The sequence below is a fragment of the Galeopterus variegatus genome, unplaced genomic scaffold (genome assembly GCF_000696425.1).
Source record: "Galeopterus variegatus unplaced genomic scaffold, G_variegatus-3.0.2 Scaffold60, whole genome shotgun sequence".
In the NCBI taxonomy this organism is placed as follows: Eukaryota; Metazoa; Chordata; class Mammalia; order Dermoptera; family Cynocephalidae; genus Galeopterus; species Galeopterus variegatus.
In genome coordinates, this window is record NW_007726171.1 from 661934 (window position 1) to 683781 (window position 21848).

At 51.7% G+C, this 21848-nt stretch overlaps 2 protein-coding genes across 4 annotated transcripts in view; both read left to right on the plus strand.

Moving 5' to 3' along the window:
* Positions 1-3644, plus strand: part of HOXC8 (homeobox C8) — a 12488-nt gene extending 8844 nt beyond the window's left edge. Inside the window, exons 3-4 of one of the 2 annotated variants that reach the window (XM_008576070.1) lie at positions 26-631; positions 1950-3644. In XM_008576070.1, the coding sequence (XP_008574292.1) occupies positions 196-631; positions 1950-2242 (729 nt within the window). In that variant the 5' untranslated portion in view covers positions 26-195 and the 3' untranslated portion in view covers positions 2243-3644. Of the gene's footprint in view, positions 1-15; positions 632-1949 lie in introns of those variants that run through there. The other variant, XM_008576062.1, reaches the window with a different exon arrangement.
* Positions 3645-7636: 3992 nt separating this feature from the next.
* HOXC6 (homeobox C6) lies at positions 7637-21474 on the plus strand. Of its 2 annotated transcripts, XM_008576097.1 has the most exons (3): positions 7637-8206; positions 19260-19605; positions 20313-21474. In XM_008576097.1, the coding sequence occupies exons 2-3, from the start codon at positions 19452-19454 to the stop codon at positions 20618-20620; spliced, it is 462 nt and encodes a 153-aa protein (XP_008574319.1). In that variant the 5' UTR covers positions 7637-8206; positions 19260-19451; the 3' UTR covers positions 20621-21474. The 2 variants fall into 2 exon arrangements, with proteins under 2 accessions (XP_008574319.1, XP_008574314.1); XM_008576092.1 differs by lacking the exon at positions 7637-8206 and having other exon boundaries at positions 17894-19605.
* The last annotated feature ends 374 nt before the right edge of the window (positions 21475-21848 follow it).

A 21848-nucleotide genomic window follows, 5' to 3' on the forward strand; every position in this document is an offset into this window, starting at 1 on the left:
GCTCTGCTGAGCCGACCGAGCTCAGCCCCGAAGGCCCCCCCACCTGCCCAGCCCCAGCCCACCAGCCCAGCCCAGCCCAGTCCGGGGAGCCAGTCGGCCTGGGGTTCGGTCCCGGGGGGAGGGGAGTTTCGGGGGTACCGGGCGGGGGAGTCGTGAGCCAGAGGGGAGGGGGCCGCGGGTTTTCATGTACCCAGCATGAGCTCCTACTTCGTCAACCCCCTGTTCTCCAAATACAAAGGCGGCGAGTCCTTGGAACCGGCCTATTACGACTGCCGGTTCCCTCAGAGCGTGGGCAGGAGCCATGCGCTGGTGTACGGGCCCGGCGGCTCGGCGCCCGGCTTCCAGCACGCTTCGCACCACGTCCAAGACTTCTTCCACCACGGCACCTCCGGCATCTCCAACTCGGGCTACCAGCAGAACCCGTGCTCGCTTAGCTGCCACGGAGACGCCTCCAAATTCTATGGCTACGAGGCGCTCCCCAGACAGTCCCTTTATGGGGCTCAGCAAGAGGCGAGCGTGGTGCAATATCCCGACTGTAAATCCTCCGCCAACACTAACAGTAGCGAAGGACAAGGCCACTTAAATCAAAACTCGTCTCCCAGCCTCATGTTTCCATGGATGAGACCCCACGGTGAGAAGCCTTTTCTCTTTCCCCCTTGGTCTCCCGCGCTCCGGGGTCTTCCCCCCTCCCTCGCCTCCTTTTTGTCTGCCCTCGCTCTCCCTCCTGGCTTTGGGGTCTTTCCTGCCCCACCCCCGTGCCTGGGTGGGTTTCTGGAGGTTGGGAAGGGTCTGCAGGGGGTGGGGCGGGTGGGGGGTGCCTGGGACATTTTGGGGATTGGGGTGAAGGTGGGGGAAAGGTAGTGTGTGGACGCAAAGGGTTAAAAAAATCTCGTTTTCTCCATCTCTGTCTGTCTCTCCTGTCTCTCCTTCTCCCCACCTCTAAAGTCAAAGTTAGGGAGATAGCTGAGAAGAGGTTACCAGCCTCTCCAAAGGCAGAGAGCCTGGAGTGCAGGATGGTGGCCAGGCTGTCTTGGGCAAAGGGAGACCCTTGTTTCTCTCCCCTTGCCAGAGAGTGGTGAAACCCCAAGGACAGGTGCTCTGGCTCTGTAGGGTACCCACTGCCTCCAGAGAACTAGCCTGAGGGCCACCACCCCAACTTTTCTGTACTTCCCCCAGTTGGAAAGAAGAGAGTCTGAGAGGAGGGGGCAAAAGTGCTTGAAAGGAGGGGGGCCATAAAGTTAGGGGTCTCAGAGGTCCAGGAGACCCTAGTCAGGCTCCCCCCAAATCAAGGACTTGTGGGGTCTTGCTGAGATCTGCAGAACAGCTCAGGTCATGAGTCCCTCCAAGGGTGGCCCCTCACGGCCCAATTTCGAAGTACAGGGGGAAGCCATAAAGCGACAAGTTCCGGCAGGGATGGCCCGTGATTTATTTGCTGGTCTCCAGTTAGCAATCAGGCAGAGCAGTGATACATTCCAGGAGATCAATTATTTTTCTTATTGGAAAAGCATTAGGCAGAGAGAGGCAAGGAGTGGGCAGTGGGCAGAGCCCCTTGTCTTTACCTCCAAGCCTTTTTTCCTTTCTTTTGGAAACAGACTGTCCCCAGCCCTGCTCACTAAATGACACTCTTCACTTGTAAACAAAGCTACAAGGGCCAGTTTCCTGGGATTGCAGGCCTGGGGGGACTCTGCAGGGTTCCCCTGCTGGCCTCTGCAAACCCCCAGTTTCCAGACAGACCTCAGTCCCTGCTTCCACCCCACCCCACCTCCCAAGGTGAAGCCAAACCAAAACAATCCCCCAACTTTCCTGCTCTTGCCTGCCTTCTGCTCTTGCCTCTTCCGCAGGGGAGAAAACTGGGGAGATCAGAGGTGGAACTTTAGGGGAGGAAGAGTGGCAGGGGAAAACTGAACCCCCACCCAAACGTAACCAGACTGGGGTTCTGTTCTGTCCAGCTCCGGGGCGACGCAGTGGACGACAAACTTACAGCCGGTATCAGACCTTGGAACTAGAAAAGGAGTTTCTCTTTAATCCTTATTTGACACGAAAACGCCGGATTGAAGTATCTCACGCCCTGGGACTGACCGAGAGACAAGTGAAGATCTGGTTCCAGAACCGAAGGATGAAGTGGAAAAAGGAGAACAACAAGGATAAATTGCCAGGAGCCCGAGATGAAGAGAAGGTGGAGGAAGAAGGAAATGAGGAAGAGGAGAAAGAAGAGGAGGAAAAGGAAGAAAACAAGGACTAAGCAAAAAAGAGAGATTTTCCCCCCATTTAGCAACTCCCTTGAAGTTTCGTTTTATGGTAGCAGATAAATTGAGAAGTTTACGACTGTCATTTGCTTTTATAGAGAATAGAATGACACTCACAACTCTAACTACCTGTCAGATACTTGCAGCTCTGGTTTTATTACCTTTGGATTTCCCCCACTCTATTTGTTTGGGGGCTGGAGGGGGGAGACCGAGACAGCGAAAAGTTCAGACTCTCTGTCTCTCTCCTTGCCCCAACACACACACTTGTCCCTACCCCCAACCTTCTGAGTCCTTCCTGGATTTTAAGGTCTGAGACCTGGCCTCCTTGTCTCCTCTCTCTGCCCCTTCTTGCCACAATCACACCTCCCTGCTTCTCTGGTATTTATTTTAGAGGGGATCCCCCTCAGAATGCAGAAGAAGACTCGTGGCTTTGTTTTTATGTGAGCATTAGTGTGCTAGATTTTTTAACAAGGAAAGAAAAATTAAAGAAAGGAAGGGAAGGGAAGGAAAGGAAAAAAAAAATTTTTAAATAAGGAAAATATAGCAAGGAATATCCCCTTGCCCTCCCTGGGACACCCTGCTTAGAAACTCCCTCTTGACTTTCTCTAGGAACCTGATGGAAATCTGAAGGAAATGTGGGTCTCTCCCCTCCCCCTCTTTCCATGGGGTAGATTGGAGCCTGCAGTCACCTCTAAAATCCTACCTAGTCATCCCATGGTCACTCGGGCCCATGCCTTCCTCTCCTTCGCTGTTTGATTTCTGTTCTGTTGGGCCCGGCTTCCTCTGAGCTGCATTGGTGTTAGCGCTCAGAGATCACTATAATCATGAAAATAATAATAATATTAATAACAATACTGATAATAAATCTTTAACGTACTACCTAAAGGGAACCTGCAATAATCTTGACAAAGAAAAAGGAATTTTAAAAAATCCTACTGTAGGAGAAAAAAAGAGAAAAATATGTAAAGTGAAAAAAAAAAAAAAAAAGGAAACCTCCAACGTATTTTATCACTACCTATAGAAAGAAACCCTGCTTTGAGAGTATTTGTAATGCGGTTTTGTTGTCGTTTGTTGCTGCTTATTTCACTAAGAAAAACCCAACAACTGAGACTGCCTAGCCCGCCGGTCCTGTGCGCTTTTATTGTGCTTCTAACCCCAGTAGAGTAGAACTAAATTGCACTGAATGTATAGTTAACTCTGTCTTGAATTCTCTGTTTATGCAATGTGCTCGAAAGGAAAAAAAAAAAAACGTTAAAATATATCTATAATAATAATTTTTGGTCATTTGTCTTATGTCCAGCTATGAATGTAGATTTTGTGTCCCGACAGCCCTGTTCCTGGTCCAAGTACTTTGTATTGTATACGTGAGTCATAATAAAAAAAAAAAAGGGAGAAAAATATTTGAAGCTGGAATGACTTGCTTTTTCTCCACAGCTCTTTCCCATTTTCTACCCCCTCCCTCCTTATCCCCCTTTCCCAACAATCTGGACAAGGTCTCCTCCAATTATCTGGCTTTGGGATGGGGGAACTCATGTGAACAGGAGCCTGGGGACTGAGAGGGCAGGCTGGGCTAGGAGGGCAGGTGAAAGGGGTGGGAGGTTGAGAGCAGGAGGAAGAAGAGGAAGAGATCATTGGTAGGGAGAGGAAGGTGTATACAATATGCTCTTGGGGGAATCTTGGCTCCAAACAGAGTGGGTTTCTAGCTGCCAGGACCCCAATGGGAAGAAAGATTTCCTCAGTCATCCACCCTCTTCCTCAGCCTTGGGCTGGGCCCAGACAAAGAATCTGCCCCATGCCCCTCCCACAGCTATACTTTTCTCTTCCAGGGGTTGAGGCTGAGGATAAGGCAGTGGGTTCTTTTTCATCTCCACACGCCCCTTGTGGCCAACCCTTGGCACCCAGCACCCAGCACCAGACTAGCGAATAGGGTGGGGGGAGTGTGAGGCTCAAGGCAGCTGACCTGTCTGAAGGGCTTGGGTGGAAGATGACTAAAGATGGGGGATGCTAAGTATGGGGGATGAGGAAGCTTAAGCCTGTGGGAGAGGAGAGGGGAAGGGGAAAGTGAGTGATCTGGTACACCAACCAGCCTGGGTCCACATCCTGAAATTCAAACTTGGCTGCACAGAGCCATCACTGTCACTCAGCCCACTGTGTCCACCCCAGCCTCTGTTCCGGCTGTTTCAAGCCTGCTCCGGGCTTCACCTTGGCAATTGGGCAGCTTGCCTGGCCCCTATAGTGCGGGCCATTTGCCTGGGGTGGGGGATGCCTGCTGAATGGACAGTCCCATATCAGTAAGGAGAGTCTCCATTAAAGTCATTATTCCCCAAAATAAAAAGTTGAAGGCTTAGGGACCCAGGGGCAAAGGGGTCTCTCACTTCTTTCTGGAGCGTCGTAGACAGAGAACTCTGTTTATGCCAATAAGATTCTGGTCAAATAATCCCAAATTCCAGAGATACAAGGCTTCTGACTCAGCCAGGAGAGGGGGAAAAGGGAGGGGAGGGGAATCTTCTGGTCTAAAAACCAGACCCCCAGAGACTAAAATATTTTTGAGGCCAGATCTTGCTCGCTTGCGCGAGCTCTGTCTCTTCTACCTCTGTCTCTTTCCTGGTCAATGTTTTTCCCAGACCCAGGCCCAGGCCAATTCTTGTGTAATTTCACTGGGGTCCCAGTCCCTGGCTTCCACGCAAAGTGGTCCTGAGTACATGATTAGGTTAGGCTCCTTCATAGGGGATTGCAGCACAAGAGAGGCTGCGGAGTGGAAGCATATACTGCAGGCAGCTGGGGATAGCTTTGAGCAGGAGCTCCGGGAAATCTACCAGAACCTGGGGTCCCTGCTGTGAGCTGCAACACCAGCCAGGTAACCCTATTTGTGGGGACAACCCGGCTACCCACCAGGGAGGCTCAAAAAGAGAGCATGTCTCTCGGACCTCAGGCCTTCCCACGGGCGTCTCCACCATACTCCGAGGGATGGCCGAGAGCCGTTTCATTTTTAAGCGTGGAATTATTATTGCTATTAATAAAAATATCTGACCCAGTAGCTGAGCAGAATGAACCCTGCATTAAGTGTCTCCAAAGAGCCTCGCTGCTTCTCCCCATGTCCCCCGCTGCAAATATCCCATTCTTTCCTGGCCCCGCTCAGCAGTGTCCGTGGCCCCAAGCCCGGCGCGTCGGAGGGCGGGGTGCGTCTGGCGCCCGGCTTCGCTCAAGATGCCTGGCATCGGGAGGATCAGACCAAGGGAGCCCCAGCCGCCCCCTCACGCAGCACCCCCTCCTCCGCCCCTCCTGCCCACTGCCTCTGTTTTCTCGTTTGGAAAGAAAAGGAGGTAAAAACCCGTTTTATGGGGGAACGTAATTGCGAGCGGGATGCGCTCTCTTTAGAAACGCGTCCTCCCAAATGCTCCCGCCGTCCCATTACCGGAATGGGGACCATTCGGCTGCTGCAGATAGGACTTACTCCCATTCTTTACTTTTTTATTAGCCAATCAAAGTGGCTTCCGAAAGCTATTTGTGATTTGTGAAAAATAGTATCTTTCAAAATGCTGAGTTGAAGCATCTCGCTCATTTCGCCTTGAATTTATTATTCTAATCTCAACCGTAGAGACAGGATAATGCAGCTATTAAGTTGGGGGTAAATTCGTTTCTCTGGATTTTTTTTTTTTAATTCTCGGCATTTTCTTTCCTTGCCCACTTCCCCATTGCAAAGGCCAAGAGTGATGCGGGCCTGCAGGAGATCTGAGGGGTGGGGGGTAAGGGAGGTAATGAGCACCCTAAAGAGCTCCTTGGGGGACCCTTCCATAGGAGACTGGGTTGGCCTTCTCAGTCTCATATTCCACAAATGAGATGCCCCAGTGACTGCCTGACAACTGGAAAAGTTACCCCAGCCCCAATTAGAGAGAACTCAGAACAGGTTGTGCCACAGACTAGAAGTAAAATTTCCGGTGAGCTGCCCGCAGCGCTGTCCCATTCTCCCCACTGCCCATTGTGAAAAGCTGGGCCAGCGCTTCCTCCTCGTAATTTTTAACTACCTGTTATAAAATTTATGGGTGGGTTTGTAAAAGAAACGAGGTCCCTGCGTCCAGCTGAGGGAACTGCTTTTTGCTTACTGTGGAAGAAGTTTGGGGAAGGGGTGAAGGATCCTCTTTTGGTTGATGTGGGGGTACCCAGCCATTGAGGTCCCCATGCCAATTTGATGCAGGACCAAGGGGAGAGCTTCTGGCCTTCAAATCTCCAGCCAGTGGGGAGGATGGCCAGGCTGCAACCCCACAACAAATAGTTTCTATGTGGGAATTTATTCTGGGTTTCCCACGCTGGACTCACTACCAAAACTAGGGGTCTGGAGAAAAGGGATGCTCAGAATTTTAGCGTGGAAGGTGGAATTCAGGCCAGTAATAGGTTCTTTTTTCAGGGCCTTGGAAGTACATTCCAGCAGCCCAGACATTGACCGGGAAATTTTTCTGAAAAAGGCAGGTGGGTGTGGGTAACCTGACAAGATCAAAAAAGCTTCAAACTGCCTTGCACCCCAAAGTAAAAAGAAGCGGGAATCAAGATCTTAGGCTTTAATTTTAATTGTGAAAAGATTGTGAGTAAGCTGCCATTTGAACCTAGGAAAAGAGAACCTCGCAATGCGAGGGATGGTCTTGGAGGAAAATGTCATTCTCTCTGAGAAAGGGAAATGGGGGTGAGGGTTGCTTTGAGGGTCCTGGAGGCCACCCCAAATTCTCACCCCTCTTGCTGCCTCGGCAGGAATGCCCAGGGACCCGTTCAGCCCTTTCAGCTCTTCAGACCACAGCCGGGTCGGGTTTGGTTGGGAGATTGCCAGCGGCCTGTGACTCCTGTTCCTGTCTGACGTGGAGTGGGGGTTAGAAACACCCCGATAGGAAAAAAAAAAATGTTGATCTCCTAGAAAAGAAGGTAGGGATAGAGATGGCTTCCCTTTTCAGTCCCTTCACTCACCAGCCGTCACTGCCCCAAGGCCACAAATCTTTACAAAGCTTTAATTCCCCTAGATCCAACCTTAATACCCCAATTTATTAAGGAAAATATTTAAAATTCGGCACAGCGAAGAGAGGCAGCCAAGCCCCAGCTCCTGAAGCCTTCCTTTTCTCTCCGCGTGCGGCCCCCCTCCCACCCAGCTCCTTCCGCGCTCCCCGGGAGCAGCCTGGCCCGTGGGGAGTGGGCGGTGGGTGGGGTTGGGTGGGGGTCAGGGGATGCTCCCTCTCTGAGAGAATTGGGTAAACATGGCGACCGCGGCTCCCATTTGCACACGCTACACAAATGCATCGCATTCCCGGTTGTTTGCAGAAAATTTACAGCTGAGTAATAAAAGTTTACGATCGACTCACAAGTTGGATTGGCCACAAGAAGTCATGTGGATTCCATCCATGAACGTGAACTTTTTATTGTGGTTTGTCCGTTCGGAGCGCTCCGCAGAACAGTCCTCCCTGTAAGAGCCTAACCATTGCCAGGGAAACCTGCGCTGGGCGCTCCCTTCATTATCAGTATTTTTTTTTTTATTAATCTGATTAATAATTATTTTTCCCTCATTTCATTTTTTTCCTCCCAGGTGGAGTTGCCGGAAGCCGGGGGCACCTGGGGAGGGTGGGGATGGGAGGGGAGAGGCAGGAGTTGAGGGCATCTCTCTCTCCCTTCCCGACCCTCTGGCCCCCAAGGGGCAGGAGGAATGCGGGAGCAGGAGTTGAGATGGGGAGCTGCAGATGCCTCTGCCCCTCCCGTCTCCCAGACTCTTCCTCCTGTCCCCTTCCTGCAACTCTCCCTAATTTTGTTTGGCTTTTTGACTAGGACTATTCTTTTTATTTTTAAATTTATGTAAAGTACATGTGTGTGTGTGGAGCTGAGACAGGCTCGGCAGCGGCACAGAATGAGGGAAGACGAGAAAGACAGAGAGTGGGAGAGAGAGAGGCAGAGAGAGAGGGAGAGAGGGAGAGTGACAGCAGCGCCCGGTAAGTGTTTCCTTATTGGTTCAAATATGTAACTAATGGTCCGTAGCTGGGTGGCGGTTTCAAGATAAGGACAGCAGCGGCTTGTCTTGGTTAGAGAGGAGAGGGGGCTGGCGAGAGGGTGGGCGCGTGGGTAATTACGGGGAGGAAATGTGGGGGAGGGAGAGAAATGGGGTTAAACCGGAATACTGGTAACTGGTAATGCGGCGAGTGTGTTGTCCTAATGTCACTGTGCGCCGAATTGGGGGTCGTGGGGGGGGGGCAAGAGGACTGCGCCTGTGGGGCGCAAGCCCGGAGTCGAGGGCGCCGGCCCTCCGCCTGATGCCCGCCGTGTCCGTACCTGTTTATTATAGATCTCGGCCTCTTGGCTAATGGGACCTAGACGGAAGGGGCCTGGAAGCTCAAACTCCAGGGCAGGAGAGAGAACCTGTAGGCTGTGCTCTTTGCCCCCCGAGCAAAGTCAGCCCCCCACCCGCAAACAAACTTTCCGCCTCCCCCTCCCTGTCCGGCAGTCCCCTCCCTTCCGGAGCGCGCGGCCGCAGAGCTCACACATGCGCAGTGTGGGCCCGGGGCCGGGCCGCAGAGCAGGAAGCCCGCGCGGCCAGGCGGGCGGCGGGGCCTGTTAATTGGCAATTAGGGGGGAGGCTGGTAGCTGGTGCGCGTCAGCTGAGGGGAGAGCGTCTGCCCACCCCATGCTCCCGCCCCTCCAGGGTGGATGGAGGGGTGGGAGGTGCCCTGAACTGCGGGTGGAGGGTGGGGTATGCGGTACTCAAAAGCTGTCTTGTGCTTGGAGAAAAGAGGCCTATCCGCTTTACCTTCCCGGGCCCGGCGCCCCCACCCCCAGCCGCGGCCATCCCACCCGGGATGTCCACTGGACTGCTTCACCCGCCTCGCATGGCTGCCTTAGGCTTGGACCTGCCCTGTCAGGGGCAGAGGTGGGAATGGGGGAGGCCTCAGGCAGGGTGGGGACAGGCCCAGGCTTCGGGGGCAGGGCTTCCTGGGTGCTGTGGAGGTAGTGAGGACTCAAGGGGCGGCCGGCTCAAAGGGTAGGAGCGTCAGAATGGGGCGGCCGGGAGGCTCCTGGGCGCCCTGGATCTTCCTAATAATTGGTGCTAATGGCGTGTTGTATAGTTTTAACCCGACACATATGGTTTCATAACACAGTGGCTTAATTTTTTCCAAATGTATGTGGCCCGGAATGTGTTACAGTTTGATATACGACCCCGCCCTGCTCCCGGGCCTGGGTCCGAGATGACCCCTATAATGTGTGTTTCTGTGTATGAGCGACGCACACGCAAGCGCTTACAGACCCAGGCAGACACACCCCAGAGCCGGGGCTGGGGAGCGCATATGCCTGGGAGTTGAGAGTCTGGGCGCCAGACTCACCTTCAGTCCGAGGCAACACACCCTCCCAGTCCTCTCCCAGAGGCGCGACGGGGATTCTGCGCCAAGCCCTGGTGGGGGAGGGGATCATCCTCGATTTCCTGTTTAAACCCTAACCCGTCGTCGGGGGGGGGGGAGTGGGAACAAAACCCGTTTTTATCATATTCTTAAAAACACAGTTCGACGGCGTTCAAATCAAACCCCTTGAGTCCGAGCTGCGAATCTTTTCTCTCCTCCTTACATAACCCCCTTCCCTTCCTCTCCTGCCGCCCCCAAATTCCCCTTTGGCAGCCTACATAAAGGCCTCTGAGGTATTCTCCCGGGGGAAGAAATGGCATTTTCTCTCCCCCTCTCCCCCCGCCCCCCATAGGACTAGCGTGTCGGCAGAGGCGTCTGCCGAGGGGCTAATTTCGCGTTCCTTGTTTACGATCGGGAAAAGCGCTTGGCTCTCCCCAAATGGGCCCAGCCCGCCGCCTGCTCCGGCTGCCGCGCACTCTCCGCCGCTCAGGAAAGGCCCAAAGGCTGACGCCCCGGGGAACCAGGCAGTGGGCGGCCAGGATCCGGAGTCTATGGGACCTGAAAAGGGCAAGGGGAGTACGGTGGGACAGTGGAGGGGCCCGAGAGGCCCGAAAATGGGAGTCTTTCTCCTGGTGTAATGTGGGAACCGCCGACCGGTGAGGCTTCTATTTCTCTCTCTTTCGCCTTTATTTTGTCCGCCCCCGCCCCTGTGGATGACTGCACTGACATGGGGGTGAGGGGGGCGCTTCTTTGTTCGCCCCCGAAAGAAAACCATTTGCGGAGAAGGCCATTCAGGCCAGTCGGGATTCACCTGAGATATTAAAGGGCCCCCTCCCATCGGAGGGGCGGGCCTGGGCGAGACTGGGGTATTTTTCTAGGCCTACAGGGATCTAATTGAATGTGCTGACAGCGAGATTTCGGGGTACTAGGGTTTGAGGTTAATAGCACCATCCTGAGGTCCTTATATAATGTTTTTATCGATTTTCTGTCCCTTCCTGGCTATGGTCCTGCAGGCCCCCACACCTTACCCTATGCCCTTCACTCCTAGACCCCTCCTTATGAGACAGAGTGATGTGGAGAAAGCATAGCAGAAGTGACTGGTCCTGGTTTTCCAGTTTTGCAGTGTGGCCAGGGGATAAACAGGACCCCAATACTAGCCCTCTGCTTCTCGGTTACTTTCGCTTTTCTTTCCCTTCTTTCTCTCCCTCTCTGGCTGTGAAACAGGAACACAAGAGGGGCCACTATTAGCAACTCTCAGCCTCCTTGCAGGCCAAATTTTCTGTAGACATGGTCTTTTGCTGCAGGAGAGCTCTTCTGTGATTACCTAATAATAGTCAGGGTGGCTGAGAATAGAATCTGGCTCAAGGACTCTGCAAACCTCGGGCTGAGGCTGCAGAGACACTGAATCTGTGGGTCAGGGCCTGGCAACATTCCCTGGAGCCCAGGGCCGCAGTTTCCCTTCTGAGCCTTGATTACAGTCCTGCAGGCCCCCACACCTTAACCCATGGGCACTCTCAGGCTTGCCCTTATGGGGGCTTTGTCAGCCTTACCATCTGCTGTATTTCATGCACCGATTCCTAGCTAAGGAGAAATGAGCAGAGCAAACCCTTTCTCTCTGGTCTGACAGTTGTGATCCCCACGGAGAATGCGACCTTGTTTGGAGAAGGCGACCTTGTGGGTTGGCTGTTGTATTCTGAAAGCAGGCTTGGTAGCTTTATACATTTCTTATATATGGGCTCAAATGTACAGACTCAGACTTATGCATGTACAGATACAGACTCATATTTCCTCAGTTGTTGATTGTGTATAACCATGCCCACATTTGCTTAAAAACCATTTTATGTGCATACAAAATTTTGTTAGTCCTCACTAGATGAGAGTGGGCTCCTGGAAGTACTTGGGTGCACCAAAGAGGCCCTCTGTGTATGCTCTGCTGGAGATACGTGTGCGCTGGAATCGGAGTATGCGGGTTCCAATAGGCAACGGATGCCACAAAAGCTTTCTCAAACCTTATTGCTTTTGCTGTCCAAACAGCTGGGCTGGAGAAATTCTAAATCCCTTCTGCTTTCTCTCCACACCTCCCCACAAGCCTCCCCTACTTAGAGAATGTTTCACAAGGGGAACCCAGCTGTCTGGAAAATGAGTTCTGTGAGACCCTTTCGAGGGTATGGTGGGCCTGCGAGCAGTTCTGCACAGTTGGGGCTGGGCCCTAGTGCTGGAAGCCTCCCTGGGGTGCTGAAGGGATTGGAGTAGTTAACAAGGTAGCCTCTGGGCAGTGGTCTAGGGTGGCTGCCACCAGGCAAGGGTGCTTGAAGAGGCTGGTGGAGAAGGTGAAGCCAAAAGGGGTCGAGGTACGGTGAACATCTGTTCCTCTTCCTGCTTGTCCTGGCTGCTCACCCCACCTCAGATGTGCCTGTGTCTGTAGGGACAGATTAGGAACTCTCTAAGGTCCCCCAAATACCCAGATCTGGTTACTGGTGGGATTGCATTTTAATCCTCTCTGCTACCTTAGCCAGGGCAAGCCCGGGGTGGGGAAAAGTTTGGTCCGGCCGGCAGGGGAGAGGAAGCTGGGCCCGGCTGCCCGCGGTGCCTGGAGCCCTGAGTACGGGTGGCGAATTAATCAGCCTCCTCTCCCAGACTTTCTCCTTTCTGGGGCCACAAAGACAGGGCAGAGGGGAAATACAAATGTCACTAGAAAACCCCATAAAAGAAAGTAAGGAGAGGAGCAGAGCTCGAGGGGTTTTCCACTGCTCTCTAGGCGATCAGATTGCTCCCAAGTCTCTCGAGTCGGGACATGCTGCGCAGGAAGGCGCGCAGCCTTCTTCCACCTTCCTTCCCTCTCACCAAGGGCAGCCTCAAGCTTTCAGACCTTGACCACCCGGGGCGCTGGGGTGACATTACCCCAGAACTGTGCCCCTCACCAGGCCCACAGCTTCTGCCATGGTGTCATAGCCGCCCCTGTTTATTGTGTCTGTGAGTTGTTTACTTGTTTTGTCTGCTGCCACCCTGTGTCAGAAACCCGCCAAACCAGCAAACTCGCTCAGGAGAACAAAGTGCAGCGCTATCCCGAGCTCCCTCCCCTTTCCAGCACCCCCTCCCACCCTTACAAGTTCCCTCATTCTCCCTTTTGGAGGGGAGGAAGCAGAAATCGTCCTAAAATAGGGCAGCTGTTTATTGGGTCGGGGGAATTATGGGGACACCATAAACCACAGGGTGTCCCGGTGGTGGAGAGACTTATGAGCAGCCCTCCCCTTGCCTCCGGCTTTTCTTCCTTCCCCCTGGTAACCGCTAGGTTAAGGGGGCCACAGTCATTAAGAAAGTTGAGCACACCCCCCTCACCCCACTCCCCTACTCCTTTCTGCAGAAGTTTCCCTGAAACACAGGTTGTTGGGTTTTAAATCAGGGTAATGTTGGTGGATTCATAAAATTAGATAAAACATGTCACTCTTCTCTCACTCTCCCCTCTCCTCAGCCCCCCAAAATAGCAGGGAATTTAAGCAAATCCTACAAAATTAAATTGCCCCTTCACTAAAGATCCTATAAATCTCCAATCCCGCCAGGTGTAGAGTCAGAGAGGCTGCAATTCGCCTTTAATCTTGCTCCTGGCTATCAAATCTAAAAGAGTAGAATCGAAATAAGTAATACTCTTGTTTCTGAAATTAATTCCCTCCTCCCCATCTCTCTCCCTCTTTTTGCCAGCACAGATTAAATGGTTCTTTCAGATCTGCAAACAATAAAGGATAAAATTATTTATAGGGAAATGAGCAGTATGTTTCATTGTTGGCTTATTGTTCCAGAACATAATAACATTTTATTTTCAAGCAGAAGAAGTTAGGCCAGGGAAAGAAGAGAGGAGAAAGGGATAAAAAGTGAGGTTAGGCTGGGTACCCACACACAAAACTCCTGCTGTATATAGGTTTTATGACTATAATTTTCTTATGGCAACTCAGTGTGATGTCATAAATGACTAGTTCTTGAATTTTACAATTCTCATAAACCTCCAAAATCAGTCCAAGCAATACTAGATGTCAAAGGGTATAAGAGAAGCCAGGGCAATGGGGATCCTTTGGCCCAGGGCAGAGCAGCACACCCCCTATCACCCCTTCTTTCTCATCTGACACCCTCTTGAGGCCCTATTTTGGGGGCAGAAAATAGTTTGAATATTCTGTATGTTAATTTTTCCTCCTGGACCATGCAAGGCCCCTTGCTTTGCCCCCCGCAACATTCCTAGGCATCTGAGCTCCCTCGTCATCCCCATTCAATGGGGATGAGAAGCTCCGTTCCAGGCTCTCCACATGCCCCCTCCTCAGCTGATATTCAGCTGCTTCGGATAGAGGTGGGAGGCTTGGGAGCCAGGCCCCAAAAAGCCAGAAATGATTTCTTCCAGATGGAGCCGGAAGGGGGCTCAGGGCTGAATGTGATGGGACAGAGGTGCTTGGAACCTATTTTACTTTTTAACCTTTAGCCAGAGAAATGAATTGAGAAGCCAAACACATGCCGATGTGAGGGTTTGTATCTGCTGCTGGTAGCAGCAGTAAGTGGAATGCCAGCAAGGAAAGGTCAGGCAGAAATCTGGAAAAAAAGAGAGAGGAGAGGAAATATGACATGAGTTAGTAGAGCCCCTCCATATACCTTTCTTCTCTGTTTAATTGCAATAAAGCAAAAACAGCTCTCAACAACTTCTTAGCTCAAAAGAGGAGTCACCAGTACAGGCCTCCGAAGTGTTTGGGGCAGTTCTCAGCAGCTTGACATGCCCCATCTGGTCTCTTTCTCTTTTCCCCCTCCCTGCTGACCCCCAACTCCCTTCAGCTGTCTAGCCTGGGCCCTTTCCCCAGATTATTGGCACCCCCAAATGGGATCCATTTCTGGGTTAGGTGTGTCAGATTTCACTTTTCTCCTAGCGTCTCCATGCTGAACTTTGAAAGGAGAAGGAGTGTTCCTTTTTGGAATGCAGTGAGTTTATGGTGGGGGGGAGGAGGTACATGCTCAGACAACTTCCCCCACCATATCTATGAGAAACTGGAAGCCCCTTGGGTGAGGCATGCTTTGGTGTCCCCAAGCAGACTGAATTCCCTACCCTGCATTCAGGTTCTCTGGCAGACCGGGAGGCTCTCTTGGCAATCCTTTTACTCTGAGTTCCACGGAGGATCAAAAGAGCTTGTACACAAAACACCACGCATTTAGAGTAGGATTTATTTTTAAATCTCTAAATAAAATATCTAATCATAAGCCAGTCGGGCCAACTGAACAGTCGCTCTAGAACAGCAAAGCTTTAACCAAATAGTGCGATTGTGAGGGGAGCTGAGCAATTATTGAATCTCAGCTTTCTCTGTAAGAGGGATTTTAGCTCTCGCGCCCAGTGGCACAAAAGGGGCCGGCAGGGCAACCGCTCTTTTCCTGCTCTGGAAAGCTAGAATTGGGGGTGGGGGAAAAGGGACGGGCAGCTGCAGTAGCTTCCAGGCAGCCAAGCGCCCAGGCCGAGCGTTGAGTCCTGCGGCTCCACTGTTCAAGTCCCTGAGCAACCTCCGGAGGCGCCGAGCTGAGCTGTTGTTGGCGGCGCTGGCAGCCAGGAATGGAGTATATCTGCGTGCAAGGGTGGGTGAGTCACAAATATCCATACAGAGTTGGGGGATCTGGGGAGAGAGAGGAAACCGGCAGAACACAAATTAAGGAGGACCTCTGGTAAAGATTGCCCCAAATAAAAAATTCCTGATCTCATCCCCCTCACTTCAAATATCCCTCCAGAAGAAATTAATATATTTCCCAGAGCAGAGTGGAAAGCAAAGGCAGGCAAGGTGAGGCCTGCCCATGAACCTCTTTAGGGCCGGGTCCAGTCCCACCCACCCTCTCCCCAGGTCAGAGCCACACAGGCCCCCAGCTTTTCCCTGGCCTGGAGCAGAGTAAAGCTGGATTGGGAGTGCTTAAGTGCCCAGGCTCCAGTGCAACCCTTAGCCTTGGGGACTCCAGGCCAGTGACTGCACCCTACTCAGGCCCAAGGCGCAGGCAGTAAATTCCTCTCCTGTAATTAGCGCTCATGAAAAGCATGTGTTTTGGATGGTGGTGGTGGGGGGGGACTGAAACAGCTAGTGGCAACTTTCCCCCTTTACTTCTTTTCTGTGTTTTTTTGAATCCTGTTTTTGAATCCACTAATTACAGCTCTAAAAGTGAAAATCTGCTCTTGATACCAGGCCCCCTCCTAAAACCTGATTCGGGAGACCAAGGGGCCAGAGCAGCACTGAGATCTGCTTAATGGGGGTGTTCTCTGATTTTTAGGCTTGTTATATAGAAAAAAAGAGCAACTCCTCTCTCCTCCTTCCCAAGACGTGTGCATATTTACAGAGCTTAACTGCAGTTTTAATAAAACATCTGTTCTTGCTTCTGCTGATGAGTTTCCATAATTGTTTTCAGACAAATTTAACAGGAAAATATAAATATATTTAGAAAAATCCACATCCCAGCTTTGCCCCCATAGACAGCCGTTCTTTTGGGGAAAAAAATTAAGTTAACATGAAATGGGAAAAGGAAAATATAATCCAATGGAGGGAAGATCGGGCTCAACTGACCTGCTCTCCCCCCTTCGAGCGAATCCTTCCGGCAGATTTCAGTTGCATAATTAAAGATCTAACTGAAAGGAGGCTTCTTTCCTCAGGAATGGAAGGTGATGGGAGAGAGTGTGTTGGAAATTAATTTTGCCGAAAGCAGTGGGGGAATTTATTTGTATTTCTGCTTTCCTTTCCCTCCCCCTTCCAGCATTTCTGCCTTTTTCTTCCAGCAGCTGGTTTCTGTTCATTATAAATCGGCGAGACCTTTCAGTCTCTGCCCTCTATTTAGGGACGTAATAAAACACTTAACTTTCCGGGCCTGAGACTTACATTCTGCTCCTCAGGTCGCACCCCCCCACACACACACCTCCCACCTCCTTTAGGCTCCAAAAGAGAATCTTCCCAACTTTGGGTCCCCTTTTCTCTCCAGACTTGGTTGAAGAGGGTCTCAAGGAAACTCAGGCATCCTTGGGGGGTGGGGGGTGGGGGTTATTGTAACAAATGCTTCGCCGGAAGCCTTTCTTTCTTTCAAGGTCCCACCCTCCCCCACCTACCCATAAAAGGGATTTTAAAATACATAGAAAATCAACACTCATTGAAAGCGAAACCTCATTAAGACATCCTATCTTCCATCATTCAATTTGTTGTACATTGCAACAATTTAATATCTTGAAGGAAATATCACCGACATGATTTATCCCTCTAGCAATCTCTCTGAAATGGGGGGAAACTTACTCTCTCTTCTGGCTTCTTCTACCTGTTACACTGCTACCCTCAGGGCAGAAAGGAGGCTGGGAACTCTGAGAGAGGCTACTTGTGTCCAGGGGTGCACAGACTTGTTCCCTAGCTCAGTCTCCAGGATACTCCCCTCTTGTTCTCTCTCCCTCTACCTCTTGCCCTCCAGGGGGCCTGGAGCCCCAACCAGCTGTTGGAAACCTCTGCCCAGGCATGCCATGAATTCAAGGACAGCTGGATTCTAGAGTGAAAAGCAATGCATGTTGATGTCTATGTTTGTATGTATACCTGCCATGTTACCCCAAAATGAAATAACTCATCTAAAAATTTCTTCCTTAATTTGAGAACCTCCTCTACCCTTTCAGCTTCATCTCCTTGGGACGAAGAACGTGTGGTCTAATAGGAGAAACCATTACAATTATAGAAGTCTTTCCCTTGCCCTTTTACATACCAACACATTTCCCTCCTTTCTAAGGATGGGGGCTGTATTTTTAAAAGCCAACACAAATTGTCTGTCAGGAAGACTCTTCAACCCCCTAACGAGGTTCATGTATTAACTAACATGTTGTCTCCACCAGCAGCTACACACTGTCTGCTTTTGGGTTCGAAACTTTATTTTTCTCCGCTAGTGACACTCCAGGGAAACCTTAACGTTACAGAAGATGAATAAACGAGTTTTTTCCCAGCATAGTCCCGTTTATGGCTTTATTGCTACCCATTGATTACTCCGCTTTGTTACACAGAAGGAAAAGATCATAAAATCCGGCGACATCCGGGTTCTTGTTATAGCAAATCGCCCCCCCCAAAATGGTGAGGGGAAAATATGAGCTTTCACTACTCCCTGCACACGCCCCACCGTCCCCTTTTTGTCAGCTCAAAGCATTTCAGCCTATGTCACAATATTAAATTAAGTTTGGATTAATCAGGAGAAAAACCCCATCTGTACACCTTCCGCTGTTTCAGTTCGCCCACCACGGCTCCCTCAGACTCAGCTGCCTTTTCCTAACCTTCTCTTCCTTTTTCTCAGCCCCTAGGCAGCAAAAAATGGGGGTAGGAGCTGTTGAGAGGCCTCACCAGGGGCGACTGGCATTTGGGTGAGAACTCCCCAGGAGCCCTTTGCTGGGGTGCCCAAGCCCCAGAGTTCAGGTCTAGGGGCACCTCCCCTGGCAGGGCAGTGAGTCTGGAGGGGGCAGGAGGCTTTAGATCTGTGCAGGGGCTTGAGCCTGCAAGAAGCTAACTGTTCATCAGAGCCCCAACCAGCCTTCTCTTTCTGGCTGGATCCTATGTGAATTACCCCACTGGCCCTGGCTGGCTCCAAATCATAAATTCTCACCAACATAAACAGGAGTTGATGTCCCTAGAAAGACTCACAGAGTTTTCTTTCTTCTTCCTTTCTTCCTCTCTCTCTTTCTCTCTCTATCTCCTATCTTTTACTTCTTTTTCTCCCTTTCCTATTTCATTGTTATACATTTTCCCTTTTAGGCAAAAATACTACAAGAGTTTCCCCAAAAAGGGAGTCTTGAGGAAGAGTCAGAAGGGGGCTACGAGGCAGAAGAAAGCAGATGCATGGCCTCTTTGCCCACTTCAGCTGTGCCACTGTGCCTTGAAGTCTCATCCTCACCCCTTTAGACCTAATTATTGCTCCCCACATCCCCCCACACCCAATATTCAGCCACACTCTCCTTTTTGGCACCCTGTTTTATGAAATTTCTTTCTACTTATGATTTTTTTTAATGGGAAAAAATATATACTGCTTTAGTGATGGGGAGGACTCACTTTCATGGGGTGTCAAGCCAGGATTTCCTGTAGGATTTCTGGGGACCTTCCTGAGCTGGGAAAGAGGTCCTCTCATTGAGAAATCAGGATGTAACTTAAGAAGGGGCAGATATAAAAGGTGAAATTCAATTGAAAATACAGAGATTTGTCCAGCCTGACTCTAGTCACAGCACAGCAAAGTTAGCTGGGGCTGAGAGGTTTCCTGGGAGTACAGCTGTCCTTCCCTGGGCCCCAAGGCCCTGTTCATGGACACGCACCCCTCCTTCACCCCCAAACCAGTTCCCTTACATATGTATTTTTAAAAGAAATCTAAGTCTTACTTTCAAAGCATACACTTAGTCTCAACTAGGGAATCAACAGAAGCAGAAGCGATTTTTTTCCCCCTTCTTGACATCTGGCTTGCGATTGGCTGGAAGGGGGTCAGCTGACTTTGTCATTTTGTCTGTCCTGGATTGGAGCCGTCCCTATAACCATCTAGTTCCGAGTACAAACTGGAGACAGAAATAAATATTAAAGAAATCATAGCCCGACCAGGTAAAGGCAAAGGGATGAATTCCTACTTCACTAACCCTTCCTTATCCTGCCACCTCGCCGGGGGCCAGGACGTCCTCCCCAACGTCGCCCTCAATTCCACCGCCTATGATCCAGTGAGGCATTTCTCGACCTATGGAGCAGCCGTTGCCCAGAACCGGATCTACTCGACTCCCTTTTATTCGCCACAGGAGAATGTCGTGTTCAGTTCCAGCCGGGGACCGTATGACTATGGATCTAATTCCTTTTACCAGGAGAAAGACATGCTCTCAAACTGCAGGCAAAACACCTTAGGACATAACACACAGACCTCAATCGCTCAGGATTTTAGTTCTGAGCAGGGCAGGACTGCGCCCCAGGACCAGAAAGCCAGTATCCAGATTTACCCCTGGATGCAGCGAATGAATTCGCACAGTGGTGAGTTTTACAGCTCCGAGATATAAATTAAATAAACTGAACTGGCTTTATGACCGGCTTCCCTAGAAGAACGGGCGGAGAGAGTTTTTTATGGCCCCATAAAAACAATCACGCTCGTCTCCTCGCCGACGCCGAGACAGGGCCCCTCTTCTGCCCCCTCTGCTCGCCTCCTGCTCGCTCGCAGGGGCCTGGCCCCCTCGGCCCCTGACGGACTGGAGGGCTCCAAGGCGAACTGAGGGGGCAGGAACAGGACAGGGGATGGGAGGGGGGCAGAGGTAGGGGGAGCCCCCCAAAGTCGAGTCAGGCTGAAGGGGGGGAGGAGAGGACAGAAAAGTGGGGAGAAGTTTCCATGGAGCCAGGGTGCTTGGGGAGACGGGGGAGCCCAGTCATTGAGAAATAGGGCCCTCGTCCCCAGAATTTGGGATTTTTCAAAAATCAGCTTTTAGACTTGCAGTTTTCTGCCTGGTTTTTGCCCCGCCCCCACACCCCATACACCTTTCTTTGGGACACACACCTCCCACCCTATGGGAGGACTAAATGGAGTTGGGGTTCTGGCTGTACCCCCAGTGGGGGTGGGGCAGGGCAAAAGAAAGAGGGCAAGAGCCCGAGGGGACTGTGAGCTGCTGGCCAAGTTGGGAGGGTCAGGACTTTGCTAGGCGAGATCGTCTGCTGATTGTTTTTAGTGTGTTTTGTGCCTGGATCTCTAGGGGTCGGCTACGGAGCGGACCGGAGGCGCGGCCGCCAGATCTACTCGCGGTACCAGACCCTGGAACTGGAGAAGGAATTTCATTTCAACCGCTACCTAACGCGGCGCCGGCGCATCGAGATCGCCAACGCGCTCTGCCTGACCGAGCGACAGATCAAAATCTGGTTCCAGAACCGCCGGATGAAGTGGAAAAAAGAATCTAATCTCACGTCCACGCTCTCGGGGGGCGGCGGAGGGGCCGCCGCCGACAGCCTGGGCGGAAAGGAGGAGAAGCGGGAAGAGACAGAAGAGGAGAAGCAGAAAGAGTGACCAGGACTGTCCCTGCCACCCCTCTCTCTCCTTGTCCCTCGCTTCCCTCGACTCTCCCCTAATCACACACTCTGTATTTATCACTGGCACAACTGATGTGTTTTGATTCCCTAAAACAAAATTAGGAAGTCAAACGTGGACCTGAAAGTCAGCTCTGGACCCCTCCCTCACCGCACAACTCTCCCCACGCGCCTCCTCCTCCTGGCTCTCTCGCTAGCTCGTTCTCGGCTCGTCTGCAGGCCCCTTCCTCCCCCGCCCCACAGGCCTTGGGGACTAGGTCCCTGAACCTCGCTCCAGACCCCACAGATTTCCCTCCAAATGAGGACTTGGCTCCCCCGCCATTCCCTTGCCGCCCCCCCACCCCGCCCCCGCGCAGAGAGCCGGCTCCCGGGCCCTGGGGCCTCTGCTCCGGGACCTCGGACCCGGCCTGGTAGCCGGGGAGGGCGGGAGGACCAAGGAGGGCGCGCCTTGGCCCCACAGCAACCCCGAGGGCCTCCCCACAGCCCCTGCCCAGCCCGTCTGCCCCAGCAAATGCCCAGCCCAGGCAAATTGTATTTAAAGAGTCCTGGGGGTCATTATGGCATATTACAAACTGTGACCGTTTCTGTGTGAATATTTTTAGCTGTATTTGTGGTCTCTGTATTTATATTTATGTTTAGGACCGTCAGTGTTCCTATCCCCATTTTAAAAAGAAAAAAAAAGGAAAATTACAAAAAGAGAAAAAAAGTGAATGACGTTTGTTTAGCCAGTAGGAGAAAATAAATAAATCCCCTCGTGTTACCCTCCTGTATAAATCCGACCTCCGGATCCGTTCTCGAATATTTAATAAAACTGATATTATTTTTAAACGTTTATATCGGGATTTCTGTTAATTTGCTCGTCCGCCGGACTTGGGGTGAGAGTTGGAGCAGGCGACAAGCCCTACCGCGTCTACCCGCCGCCTGCAAACCCCCAGCCCTCTGCACTCGCCTTTCCCGGGCGCCTGGCCTGGTCTCCCGGTTCTCCCGTGATGGCGCTGGGGGACTGGGAGGCCTCTCAGGGCTCCCTATGCGGAGCAACACACACCCCGCAAAAATCGGCCGCATAGAATTTTGTTGGGGGGGGGGCTGGGTTAGTCGTGTTGGGCTCCAGCCCCACACAGGCCTTTCTTCCTGCCTGTGATAGCCTGGGGTCCTCTGCTTCTGAACCCCCAGGCCCAAAAGGCCAGAAAAAAAAAAAAAAAAAAAAA

What these genes read in the sequence shown, in the direction of transcription:
- HOXC6 (XM_008576092.1), top strand. Translation starts at nt 19,206, where the DNA reads ATGAATTCCTACTTCACTAACCCTTCCTTATCCTGCCACCTCGCCGGG. An exon ending in GCGAATGAATTCGCACAGTG is followed by an intron (nt 19,606 to 20,312) that starts GTGAGTTTTACA and finishes CTGGATCTCTAG; the next exon opens with GGGTCGGCTACGGAGCGGAC.